General features: G+C 36.4%; 3 protein-coding genes across 3 annotated transcripts; 1 reads left to right on the forward strand and 2 right to left on the reverse strand.

Moving 5' to 3' along the window:
- Positions 1-387: 387 nt before the first annotated feature.
- LOC112010462 (sorbitol dehydrogenase) lies at positions 388-3,541 on the reverse strand (the record flags this gene model as incomplete). The annotated part of the gene is given in 5 exon segments (XM_065781891.1): positions 388-575; positions 1,242-1,532; positions 1,941-2,177; positions 2,885-2,952; positions 3,163-3,541. Coding segments are annotated over 5 exon segments (911 nt in total), but the record flags the coding sequence as incomplete, so codon positions are not given.
- Positions 3,542-6,109: 2,568 nt separating this feature from the next.
- LOC112010493 (L-idonate 5-dehydrogenase) lies at positions 6,110-9,518 on the forward strand. The gene is made up of 6 exons (XM_024042833.2): positions 6,110-6,305; positions 6,905-6,972; positions 7,150-7,386; positions 7,868-8,158; positions 8,338-8,525; positions 9,124-9,518. Exons 1-6 carry the CDS (start codon positions 6,191-6,193, stop codon positions 9,314-9,316), a joined length of 1,092 nt encoding a protein of 363 aa, XP_023898601.2. The 5' UTR covers positions 6,110-6,190; the 3' UTR covers positions 9,317-9,518.
- An 84-nt stretch (positions 9,519-9,602) lies between these two features.
- On the reverse strand, positions 9,603-12,800 carry LOC112010492 (pentatricopeptide repeat-containing protein At1g31430-like). The gene has a single exon (XM_024042832.2). The coding sequence runs from the start codon at positions 12,654-12,656 to the stop codon at positions 10,818-10,820; it is 1,839 nt and encodes a 612-aa protein (XP_023898600.1). The 5' UTR covers positions 12,657-12,800; the 3' UTR covers positions 9,603-10,817.
- Between the last annotated feature and the right edge of the window lie 547 nt (positions 12,801-13,347).

Consider the following 13,347-nt stretch of genomic DNA (forward strand, 5'->3'; position numbering starts at 1 on the left):
ATACAAATTTCACTTTCAAAACTTTCTCCAAATTCTCGAGACATCCTAACTCCTAGCTGACATTCTTATTGAACACTGTTTATTAAATTATGCATATTTATAGTGAGTAGTGACTACTACTCAAATGATTGACAGACTTATCAATTCTTCCAAATAATAATTTAAATGCAAATATCTGCCCTTCCCCTTTTCCATTACATCCAATTCTTATACTCCAAACAGAACTAATACCAAATTTTCCATCACTATTTCAAATATCTTGCAAACTTACCAATTTGTACTATGAGGCTCCAATTTTCACACAAATTATTCAAAAGACCTTAATTATTGGTAAAGTCTGAATAATTTCTCAACACAAAAATGGTTGTTCATGATTAAATCAAATACCTCGCAGCAGCTGGAGTGAGTGGGACAGTCATCTCACTATGACCCATTCCCACAAGGCAAACTTTTCCACCTGCACGAGTGGCACTCAGTGCTGTTGACATGGTTTTGTTGAAGCCCGCACAATCAAAACTCACATCGACTCCCGCTTCCATAGCTTTATGTATCTGTGATACTTCTTCAGCAACATCCTGTAAAATAGTGAAGTTAAAAATAGCAACGGAGACTTCTAGCAACAACCACTAGAAGAGACATGGATCCTCAACATTATCCATACTAAAGGAAGAACAATGAACCAAAGCTTTACAAGAGCAGATAAAAAGTGATACAAGATGGATTTAGTATAAAACTGAAGAAGCTGTACATTATTTGTTTTAATTTCTTTTATCCCTCTTTCAACAAAAGAAGAATATGAATAAGGATCAATTTTGAGGATAAAAGAAAAAGGTTAAAATTTTAAAATCATTAGGAAAAAAAAAAAAAAAAAGCTTGATTGAAAGTTTGATCTAACTAACAGAGCCATCCTTCTTTTCATGTTAGAAGCAATAACAATATTTTTATTTGTGTGAGTTAGAGGCTGCGAAGGAGTGAAAATAATTGTCAAAAACTTATTTTGTAACTTTAATCAAAGAACTGAGATTGACTAAGGAGGTCAGATCGACAGGATATGGTCCTTTCCTATATTGCACAATAAAACTTGAAAACAGTAATGAAAATTGAGCAATTTTACAAGATGAAGATATCGTCTTGTTGTTTTCCTTTTAAAAGGGGGTGGGACTTGGGAGTGGGAGATGGATCTGATGCACACTGCATAAAGTTAACTTGTAGAAAATTGTATAAAATAGAATAATGAAAACCTGAATATTTGGTGAAACTTTAACAATCTCATCTGCACCAAGCTCTTTTGCCACAGATAAACGGTGATCATCCACATCCACGATAACAATTCTGGGTGCCCCAAAAGCACGAGCTGCTAGCATTGTAACAAGTCCTATGGGTCCAGCTCCCATTACCAAAACATTTGTTTCAGGACTAATATTTGCTCGTCGGCAAGCATGAACACCAACACTTAAGGGTTCACACATAGCCCCTTCCTCCAGGCTGACATTGTCTGGCAGTTTAAAGCATAGGTCTGCAGGATGAACCACCTGTGAATAGAAAGATGCATCTCAGACAAAGCCTGTAGCTGCACTACAAATTTATTTCATCACATTCAATACTACACATGCCCCCTGCTACTAGGAACATGTGATACACCACTTATACATGTTGAATAGAGTATTATGATTAAGTGTGGAAGGTAAAATCACAAATGAAGGTATCATGAATTTCTATTTGAGCTGTTTTATCAACTTTGCATGGAAGGAAACAAGGTTATGTAACTTAAAATTGAAGTAACCAGTGTGCTTTTACAAATGACCAGATATGGAATAATAATAGGCGTAAAATGTGATTTGTGTTGTGCTGGGGCAAGAGCATGTTAAAAATAATAGTCCAATATATTTCTATATTTAGATTTTAGCAATGCATTGTTTTGAAATGCAGCAAATTTTGACCTGATTTGCAAGAGAACCATGGACGGGTGGAGTGGCGAAAAACTTCATCTCCGGGCACAGATTGTACCGACCTTCCTTGCAAAGGTTGCATCGCCAGCAACTGATCCCTGGCTCCAATGCCACGTGGTCACCAGGGACCAGCTTCTTCACCTCACTCCCAACTTCCTCTATGATCCCAGCACATTCATGCCCAATTACCATGGGTTCTTTAACTATAAAATCTGCACATCTCAAGGTCTGAAAATACATGGAACATTCAAAATGGGGCATTAGACACTCAATCCTTTTGTTAGATCTTCTCCAAGTCAAACTATTTTTTCTTAACATTATTGCATTTGGTTGGTAAGAAAATGGAAGAAATGGTCACGTGCAATGCAAAAATAACAACCTATCATTCGTGCCAAAACTTTGGAGTTGGCTATGGATTGTTGATAGACTAATCAGGATTGGTCACATAATTTTTTTTTCTCATTCTACCCTATCCAAAGTCCTACTTTTTTTCACTACCTTAATTGAAATGTCCTTTTTTTACTATTTTCACTAAGGAAAACTCTAGTGGCACTCCCAAACCCACACTCAAATCCACAACAAACTTATGTGTCAACCTATGATTGGCACACCAAATCCATTTTTTCACCAAGTGTAATCCAATCATATGTTACACTCAAACATGTTGTGAGATTGAGTGTGCACGTAGACGGACTATTCCACTAATGTTATTTTATGTTGTCTATAATAAAAAAGAAAAAAGAAAGAAGAAGAAGAAACAACTAAGTCAAAAAGGTGTACTAAGATTCAAATTTCAACAATGAAGTTTTATCTTTTCCTTATTATTTTATTTTTCTCAGCAACCCAGCAGATGCTAATCCAATTAATCACAACTCAATTAAAATATTATAAATTAATACAGATAAAAAAGATAAAACTAACTGAATTGTGTTTACCTTGAGGTAGTGAACATCACTGCCACAGATACCAACAGCTTTCACCCTAATTTTAACATCATGTGGTCCTAAAATCCTCAAAAAAACCAAAAAAAAAAAAACCATAGTAATAGCCAGCTCAGAAAGAATCAAGCAAAAGGGTTATCCATAAATTGATCAAAGAAATAAATACTTCAAAAAAAAAGAAAAAAAAAAGTGAAGAGCTGCATAACTTCAATCACACTGATTAAACTGACTCAAAATATAAAAAGTTTGATTAATTAAAAAAAGTGATATACCAAGAGGGGGAAGCTTGAAAGGCTGAATCTTGAGGGTGTTTATACCAAGAAGCCAAGCAGCCATGTTCTCTTCTTCACCATCTTTGGCTTCTCCTGCACTCCCATGTGACATTCCTCCCTTTCCCATTTGCTCTCTCTCTCTCTCTCTCTCTCTCTCTTACACACTGAGTCTGACAAAGAAAATACCTGGACAGAGAGGTGTAGATGGCTCGTTCTGTGTTTAGAAGAACACAACGCAACAGAAGGTTGTCGTCCAGATGATGACTCAGATGTTGTAGATAACCCACTTGTTTTTATGCCAAATGGTCATCTTTTGGGCTATAAATAAGACTATGGGCGTTAATGTATCTAATCCTGATAAGGCTCCATATTTCTATGGTCTGATTAACGAGTGTCACAGCACATTGGATAAGTTCAGTATTTTTATTGTAACAAACAGGCTTTTTTTAGGAAATATTTTAATTAAAAGAGTATTCGTTTGTTAATTTTTGTTACTTTCTAATACTGTTGATTAGTTAGATTCTTTCTTATCGGACATACTTTTACACCCATTAATAAAAGCCTTTGAGATGATCAGATTACATGATCCTCCCTCTATGGTATTCACTGCCACATTTATAAAACAACAATGCATATCAGGAATATTTATGAGATAGATTTGGTGACCATTTGATGTGAGTTCTGACTGTTTGCAATTAGCTTTTAACTTCTCCTATAGTTTTCTAATTTTTTTTAAACGAAAAAAGTAAAAAACAAAAGAAAATAAAAGGAATTTTAATTTTCAACTGTCTTCCAAATAATTTTGTAGGATTGATACTAGATAAGATATTCCTTGTCGGCAAGTTGCAAAAATTCTATTTTAAAGCCAATAATGATGTGTAATCATATTTTTTTAAAACCCTTTTTGTCCTTTTGGGTATGTTTGGGTTTGGAACGGTAAAAATTACCTTCACTTTTGAACCTGGGGTACCTAAATTAATGTTCCATGGATGAGACCTGTACTAAATATTTCTATGATTTTTACTATCTCAAACCAAACCAAGCACCCTTTTTGTCCTTTTGGGTATGTTTGGGTTTGGCACTGTAAATTACCTTCACTTGTGAACCTAGGGGACCTAAATTAATGTTCCAGGGATGAGACCCCTGGACTAAATATTTCTATAATTATTGCTGTCTCAAACCAAACCAAGCACCCTTTTTGTCGTTTTGGGTATGTTTGGGTTTGGCACTGTAAATCACCTTCACTTGTGAACCTGGGGGACCTAAATTGATGTTCCATGGATGATACCTGAACTATTTTTTTTTTTTTTTTTAATGAATTTTGCTATCTCAAACCAAACCAAGCTTGATGTTGAAGAAAAATTCCTAGTTCCAAGGCTAATTAGTAATTAGCTTATGTGCAGAATAATTTGCATTTTGTATTAACAACCACCATTGACTGACAATGTCTCAGTTACTAATACCGGCACATCTATGTTGATTTAAGTTCACATCCAATGAAGTTGGTCTTGATTTTACTACGATAAACCAAACTTGAAGACGGAGGACCATATATTCTTTTTTTTTTTTGGGTAATTGTGGGAGATAGAACCCCCGAGCTAACGATTACAATGGAACCAGGTGCCACTAGGCTACAAGGCTCGGTGGTGAGGATCATATATTCAAGACTATGAGCAAAACAGAAAATTAATTTGTAATTGGCACATCTGGTATAATTGTGCAATTGTGGTGACCATTTGAGGTAAAAAATATGTTGGCTCATATTAGTGGCCGCACACGATTAGTCATTACAACATTGTTAGGTGAGTGAGTACATATGATATGAGTATACTCCATGAGTTTTTAGCACCAAATGAACAAGCTTTGATATTGTGCTTTGAGCTTGGACTTGCTTATAAATCAAGTCTCAAAAGCAAATTTGGCCTAAATTGCTAAATAAATGAACATATATAATACTTTTTAAGTTTAAGATTCACTTCTCTCCAAATCTCGAACTATTTGTTAATGACTTGGTTAAGTCCTAAATTTATCACCACTTTGAGGGTAAAGTTGGAGAAAGTTGCTCATACACTATATCATGCCAATATCTAGGATTAACCATACTTGACTATTCATGACTGCAATCGATCATTGGAGAGTAGAACCCGATTCCAAAGGTTTAATTGGAGACAATGGAGAGGATATATGGCCAAATCCAGAAGGGTAGATGAGGCTCATGAGTCATGAATCATGACACAGTAACAAACGTGGTATGGCGTCATTCCTATTCTAACATGTATTTTATATCAAATGATATTATATCTTATCTATATCAAGATCCAATAAATGAGAGACGTGTACAAAAATAATTACCTATACATGTGTCTTTCATTTGTTAGTGAGGTAGTTATTTTTTGTTGACGTGTCACACTTCTTAAATTTTGATACCATTGATATGATATTATTTGATACCAAATAACTTCTCACTAGCCTCATCACACGTGCTTCGCGTGTGCAATGATGCTTTTTTTTAATGGTCCTATTTTGTAGAAAAAAAAACTGTATTTAATTATTTTATATATATAATTTTTATTTTAAAAATCTAATTTATAAGTGAATATATCAATTTGAAAATTAATAGGAGAGCGGTCCTATTTTTAGGTAATGATTTAATAGGAGTTAGAGTTTCATTTTTACTGAATTGTCTTTTAGTTTTGTCTCTACTTAAATATAGGGGTGTAAGGGTATTTTTTAACTAAAAAAAATAAGGAATCCAAACAAGGGAAGCCCTTAAATAATAGTATAGAAAAACAATTTGGAAATTAACAGCAGGACGGTCCTATTTTTTAGGCAATGTTTTAGTGGGAGTTAGAGTTGTATTTTTTATCGAATTGTCTATTAGTTTTGTCTCTACTTAAACATAGGGATGTATGGGTATTTTTGAACTAAAAAAAATGAGCAAATCCAAACAAGGGAAGCCCTTCAAACAATAATATAGATACAAGACAGGAGAAGAGAGAGAGAGAGAGAGAGAGAGAGAGAGAGAGAGATGTCAGGGGCTCTTGTTGAAGGCAAGGAACACAAAGATGGAGAAGAGAACATGGCTGCTTGGCTTGTTGCTATCAAAACTCTTAAAATTGAACCTTATCATCTCCCTCCTCTAGGTAAAATTCTCTTTCCCTTGTGTGTAATGTTTCTTTGTCCAGGTCATGTCTTTCTCTCACTTGTGTTTCAAAACACTGTGCTGTGCATGTTAAAGATCATGAAGCTACAAAATTTCTACACGCATGCCAAACCACTTATGTTCATGAAGTATATGAAATTCATGCATCGGTATATAAGAACACACAAATCCTGATCATTGAAGGTAGACCGGAAGACCCAACATATCTTTTAATCATATATGCAGCCAGCCCAGCCTAATGTCTTGTGCAAAGATAACTTGAACCCGGATAATTGAGCATGGGCTCAACATATTCTGTGCTGGTAGCATTGCTCAGCCTGGAAACACTGCAAACCCCTTTGACCCTCTATTACATGCCAAGCAACTAAGTGTTGTTTACAGGATTTGATTATTACAAAAAATTAAAATTTCACTCACATTTATTATGCCCTTTATTCCACTATATAATGCATTAGTATGAGCTGACGGGTATGATTTTTAAGTTTTAACCAGGCTAATATCTTTTAAATTTGTAAATAGCTTGATGATGTACAATTTTTGAGACAGTTGCTCACATTGAGCAATCTTCTGTAAATTTAGGCCCCCATGATGTTAAAGTTCAGATAAAGGCGCTTGGTATTTGTGGAAGTGATGTTCACCACTTCAAGGTAAAATGTTGCCCTGACACCTTGTTTATATTAATTCTTCAATAAAATATATTAATCTTTTCTTAGAGAGGGAGAGAGCGAATGCTTAATTTTAGTATTATCTGCTTTTTGTTTTGTTTTTGGAGTTTTATGTGACCTACCAATATCTGATTTGATATTTGACATGTTTGTTACCAGAATATGAGATGTGCAAATTTTGTTGTCAAGAAGCCCATGGTTATAGGGCATGAGTGTGCTGGGATCATAGAGGAAGTTGGAAGCCAAGTGAAGACACTAGCAGTGGGAGACCGTGTAGCTTTAGAGCCTGGAATCAGTTGCCGGCGATGCAATCTCTGCAAAGATGGTCGCTACAATCTTTGCCCTGAGATGAAGTTTTTTGGTTCTCCCCCAACTAATGGCTCTCTGGCCAATAAGGTATCCAACATTTGCATCTCTTCAAACCAAACTTCATAAATGAATATTATATAATCTACGTGAATGAAGTATTATTGAGTGATGCAGAGTTTGACAACAATTTATCTTCACTATCATTATGACGGAAAAATAAGGCTACACAAGTGCATCTAAACAGGACTTCAATTTACAAGAACATCTTGGCAATGTGATACATTATGTGCAGCTAGGAGGCATTCTTTGATAGTATTTTTCTAAGATTTTATCCCCCCTCCCCCCAAGTCTATGCTGGAAATGTGAACCAAATATATGGTTGACTAAACAGCACTTATTGTTCCCTGCGTTAGATTCCCTATTTGTTTTGCAATCCAATATAGCCTGTCATGAGATATCGATTTTAGCATTAGCATCTAATTTTATACCTTTGATTCAAGGAAATGTTAAATAAATATTCATAATTTTTATGTTCTAAATGCAAGAACACCGTGCTATTTTCTTGCAGGTGGTGCATCCAGAATATCTATGTTTTAAACTACCAGACAATGTCAGCTTGGAGGAAGGAGCAATGTGTGAACCCCTCAGTGTTGGTGTTCATGCCTGTCGTCGTGCAAATATCAGTCCTGAGACAAATGTATTGATTGTGGGAGCAGGACCAATAGGCCTTGTTGTCTTGTTAGCTGCTCGTGCTTTTGGAGCACCTAGAATTGTCATTGTTGATGTTGATGATTGCCGTTTATCTATTGCAAAGAATCTTGGTGCAGATGAGACCATTCAAGTTTCAACAAACATTCAGGTTCCCTTTTCCTTCTTTCTTCCCCCGCCACCCCACAACCCACCCACACCCAACCCCCCCCCCCCCCCCCCCCCCCCAAGTCAGTTGAACTTTCTTGTTAAATTATAAACAATTTGCCAAGAGTTATCTGTCTTCCAAGTTATTCATACTTGTAAATGATTTGAGTGATATTTGGACAGGATGTAGGTGAAGAAGTGGTAAAAATACAAAGTGCTATGGGCTCTGGCATTGATGTCAGCTTTGATTGTGTTGGTTTGAACAAAACCATGTCAACAGCTTTGAATGCCACTCGTTCAGGTGGAAAAGTTTGCCTTATTGGATTGGCTCAGAGTGAGACGACAGTTCCTCTTACCTCAGCAGCTGTCAGGTACCTCATCTTAAACTTTATCAAGGAAACAGATGATTTTTTCCCCTTAGCCTTCATTCCCCTACTAACCAAACAATCTTTAAGTTCCAATTTGAAAGCTGAACACTACTGCACTTATGTACAGAGATCCCAGAACTTTAAAACTCATTCCCATTTCCTTTCTTGGATTTCCTTTTGAACCCTGTGGAACAAATAAAATAATTCCCTTGACGATTTGACAGAAATAGATCTAGATATAATATATGATCACACTATTGGATGACAATGCATAGCAATGTGATGAAATTATTGGTACCATGACAAGGCATAATAATCTACTAGCAGATTATTGAGGTTGGTGTTTCCCAGTTCCTTGACAGAGGCCAGTTAGAGTGAGCAGATGAATTTGCAGAATTTTTTGTTACAAATTAGCTTTTGAGTCACTTGGTTTCCCCAATAATCCTTTTTGCAATTTTACATTGGTACAACCCCAACCCCTAATTCTTTTGCTTTATTCTGCATTTCTGTGTGTGTGAAAACAGGTAGAGACTAATTTTATGGTTTTCCTCACTTTAAACTTTAACTTCATATATTTAATGATTTTTTTTCCTGGTGTTAGGGAGGTCGATGTGATTGGAGTATTCCGATATAGGAATACATGGCCACTCTGCATTGAGCTTTTAAAGACAGGCAAGATTGATGTTAAGCCCTTGATAACTCACAGGTTTGGATTCTCACAAAAGGGGGTAGAAGATGCATTTGAAACCAGTGCCAGTGGACGTAGTGCTATTAAGGTCATGTTTAATCTGTAGACGCACTGTCGCAGGTCTTGTGATGCATCTAAGATTCTGTGTGAGCTGATTTCTTGCTTCTTTCTTTGGTATGATCCATCTTGTATTAACTAAGAAGAATAACATATCAGCAGTATGGCAAAAGGAAGTCATTGCAAAATAATGAAGACAAGGTAATATAGTATTCAAGATACAATAAATCAAAAAAATTAGTACTTGGCAACTTGGCTCATATCAGGAAACCTATTACAAGCAACAAGTATATTCTGGACTCTGGAGTGGTGTCCAGAAATTGTTAAAAAAAAAAGATAAGTAACGAAAATTTTTATTGAAAAAAAACAAATCCAAGTACACTGGGGGTGTACGCGGTGAGGAGTACAATCAAACTCTCAAATTACAATGCTCAAGCATATCTAGAAGAGAAAAAGAAATTGTAAAGTTCTACTAGAAAGGTATTTATAGCTAATGTATAGTAAGCAGGCAGAACCTCAAAGGAGCAATCCATTTCTCCAGCTATAGTACAAATGCAACGAAGAATTCTCTATTTCTTTCAAAGTTCTTCTTCTCACCAACCAAACAGAGAACTCTTCCTCAATATTCTCAGGAAACAAGGAACTCAACCCTGAACTATTTACATGAAATGAATAATCTGTTTGAAGCAACCAACCAACAACAGCTCAATACTTTGTCTTAACTGCAGTCTAATGCCTCTATTAGGAGCCATCGCTGGAGCTTCTATATAGTTTGTCCTAACTGCAGTCTAACAAACTCAAATAAGCAGCTGCCTCTAGAGCTGCTAAAGTGATCTACAGCAGAAATATGTTTTTTGGAGAAGCAAGACCTCCCAAATCAATGTACCTGTGCCTCATATTCCCCCAACTACGCACCACCCTGGCATAAAATCTACATTTGATTATGATTATCTTGGAAACTGTATTTTGGAGATGCTCTATAAGGTAACAAGCAAGCAGAGGACTTCAACTCTAAATGCCCAATCCACAGTGATACCTAGCGTAGTTCCTGTTATCACCACCTTTTTCCATAGCTTACCAAGGTTGAATTCTGTCCCCAAATATTTACCACCCTAGCATACTTTGTCAGGAATTTTTTGTTGAGGATCCACAGCCAGCCCCAAATTTTGGGACCAAGGCTTGGCTATTGTTGCTGTTTCTCATTGTCAAATGCTGGAACTCTATCAAAACTTCCTGTAGTGTAGAACCAACCCATTTTTAAGTCTGTGCAGGACACATCCATCAGAATTTGTCCCCTCAAAAGAATCCAAAATCCCAAACGCCGCTGGTTCCCTATCCAAAATAATTTCCAGCACCAACACATGTGACACTTTGATAAAACAAAAAACATCTTGGTCCCAGCGGCAAACAGGTTGTTTGTGGGTACGGTCCCGCCCTCCAGATATTTAGTGCTATGGTTAATACTCATTTGGTTTTACTAACACTACCAATGCACTAAATGAAATGTTCTGGTGAGGTTCATAGTTTGAGATGCCATACATGATGGTTCCTCATTTAAGATTGAATAAGGCACAGGTCTTGGGAGTTATAGACAATTTTGTACCATTTACTTCGATGGAACTACAACCAAATGGCTTCTGGACATTGCTTTCTACCATCAACTCTCTCATTTTAATAACATCATCCCATCTATCTGAACTGGCATAAGCATTTGCGGAGAGAACATAGTTCCCACTGTTACTAGGATCCATTTCCAGAAGCTTGTTTCTTGCAATCTCTGCCAAGACCATATGTCCATGAAGGTTACAAGCACTTAACAATATCCTCCATACCACAACATCTGGAACCATAGGCATTTTATTTATAAAATCATATGCCTTGTCCAGATTGCCAGAGCGGCTCAATAGGTCCACAACGCACCCATAATGCTTCATTTCTGGAGCGAGTCTGTGGACTTTGTCCATACTTTCAAAATATTCCAACCCTTTATCTACTAAACCAGCATGAGCACAAGCTAGTAAAACCCCAACAAAGGCTCCATGAGTTGGCTGAACACCATCTCTTAACATTTGTGAGAAAAGCTCAAGTGCCAAATCTGCGAAACCATTCACAGCAAGACCAGAAATCACTGAAGTCCATGAGATGGAGTCCTTCTTTTTCATTTCTTGGAACACTTCTAGAGCCTTCTCAACCACCCCACATTTGCAATACATATCTATCAAAGAGTTTCCTACGTAAACATCTGCTTTTACACCATGCTTACGGATGTAGTCATGAACCGCCTCTCCAACATCAAGTGATCCTAAATGGGCACAGGCAGAAAGCACGCTAGCTACCGTTATTTCGTCTGGTTTCACCTTTGCCGTCATCATTTCTTTAAAAAGTCTCACTGCATCAGCAAACTGGTTAGTTTGAGAGTAACCTGTGATCATAGAAGTCCAGGAGATCACATCCCTTTTAGGCATCTCATCAAAAAATTTCTGTGCAGCAACCAAGTTTCCCACTTTCGCATACCCCATTATCATGGCATTCCAAGAAACTATATTCTTTTCACGCATCCTATCAAATACTTCCTGTGCTAAATCCACCAAACCACGCCGTCCATACATATCTATCATAGTGTTCCCCAAGTAGACATCAACCAAAACATGATTCTCTTCAATATACTTAACCATAGAGTCTGCGATTTTCCATTCATTCAGATAACTACATGCTAAAATAACTTTCATCATTGTCACTTTATCAGCCTTCACATTTGCCACCTGCATTGCTTTAAAAACACCCAAAACCTCCTTAAATCTATTACACTGACAATACCCACATATCAAAGAGTTCCAAGAAACCAAATCTCTGTCGCCCATTTTATCAAACAGTTTCCTCGCAAGAACCAAATCACCACAAGAAGCATACATGTGAATCAAAGCATTGGAAACAAAAAGATAGGATTCAAAACCAAGTTTCAAAGCATGAACATGAAACTTCTTCCCATTTACAATATCAGAAACTCTAGCACAAGCCTTGAAAACAAATATAAGGGTCAAATTATCCCCAGCAAGTCCTTCGTGATACATACGGTTATAAAAACATATTGCTTTACTAGGTTGTTCACTCTGTGACAAACCACGAATCATATGGTTCCAAACTACCAATGTGGGACACTCAATTTGGTTAAAAACGAAGTGGGCTTTTGGCAAAGTTGGTGAATATAGTGCATAGGACTTGATAACCTCAGAAACTGAGTATGGATCAGTGAAAAGGTGGGTTCTGAAGAGGTGGGCATGAAGCTCTTTGATGGGATTGAAGGAGATTGAATTCTTAGTTACTCGCTCTGATTTTTGGGTCGTTGTGTAGGTGCTGAAGATCCTGGAAATGGGTCTTGCGAGTTTCATTAAGAACTAGATGGATTTGGGCGAGCCTAAGGTTTGAATCTGTGAGAGGGCCTAAACCGAAAGGACGATAATCAAAGCTATAGAATGTAGACTGTAGAGAGTTATTAGATGGAAATATTTGAGGGACAAACGGCAAGACTTCTTCTTGGGGGGTTGCCGTTGATTAAAGTTGTATTGTGAATGTTGGGTAATAAACGACTTGCCTTTGTCCAAATAGCGACCCTTCTCTTTGTTGCAAATAGCCAGGCAATAAAAAAAAATTTGATGATTAAGATAAAATATAAGGTAAAATACTATTTTGATCCCTGAACTTTATCAAAAGTTTTTTTTTTCATCTCTAAACTTTAAAAAGTTCATTTTTCGACCTTAACTATTGAAAAGTTCAAATTTCGTCCCTAAACTATTGAAAATATTTTATTTATGTCCTTAAACTTTAATAACGTTTATTTTTCATCCTTAGACTATTGAAAAGTTCTTTTTTTTCATCCTTATTTTTGTCTCTATATCATTCAAAAAATCTTTACAAAGTTTAGGAATGAAAAAAGAACTTTTTAAAGTTTAGGGATGAAGAACAAATTTTTAGTAAAGTTTAGGGATTAAAATAGTATTTTACCTTAAAATATATATCGAACTCTTAATCTTCCTCACAAGTTGTCATAGATAATGTGGGGGGGGGGGGAAATGCCCAATC

The sequence above is a fragment of the Quercus suber genome, unplaced genomic scaffold, assembly GCF_002906115.3.
Source record: "Quercus suber isolate HL8 unplaced genomic scaffold, Cork oak 2.0 scaffold_282, whole genome shotgun sequence".
Taxonomy (NCBI): Eukaryota; Viridiplantae; Streptophyta; class Magnoliopsida; order Fagales; family Fagaceae; genus Quercus; species Quercus suber.

What these genes read in the sequence shown, in the direction of transcription:
- LOC112010493 (XM_024042833.2), top strand. Translation starts at nt 6,191, where the DNA reads ATGTCAGGGGCTCTTGTTGAAGGCAAGGAACACAAAGATGGAGAAGAG. An exon ending in TTATCATCTCCCTCCTCTAG is followed by an intron (nt 6,306 to 6,904) that starts GTAAAATTCTCT and finishes CTGTAAATTTAG; the next exon opens with GCCCCCATGATGTTAAAGTT. An exon ending in AAGTTTCAACAAACATTCAG is followed by an intron (nt 8,159 to 8,337) that starts GTTCCCTTTTCC and finishes ATATTTGGACAG; the next exon opens with GATGTAGGTGAAGAAGTGGT.
- LOC112010492 (XM_024042832.2), bottom strand. Translation starts at nt 12,656, where the DNA reads ATGAAACTCGCAAGACCCATTTCCAGGATCTTCAGCACCTACACAACG.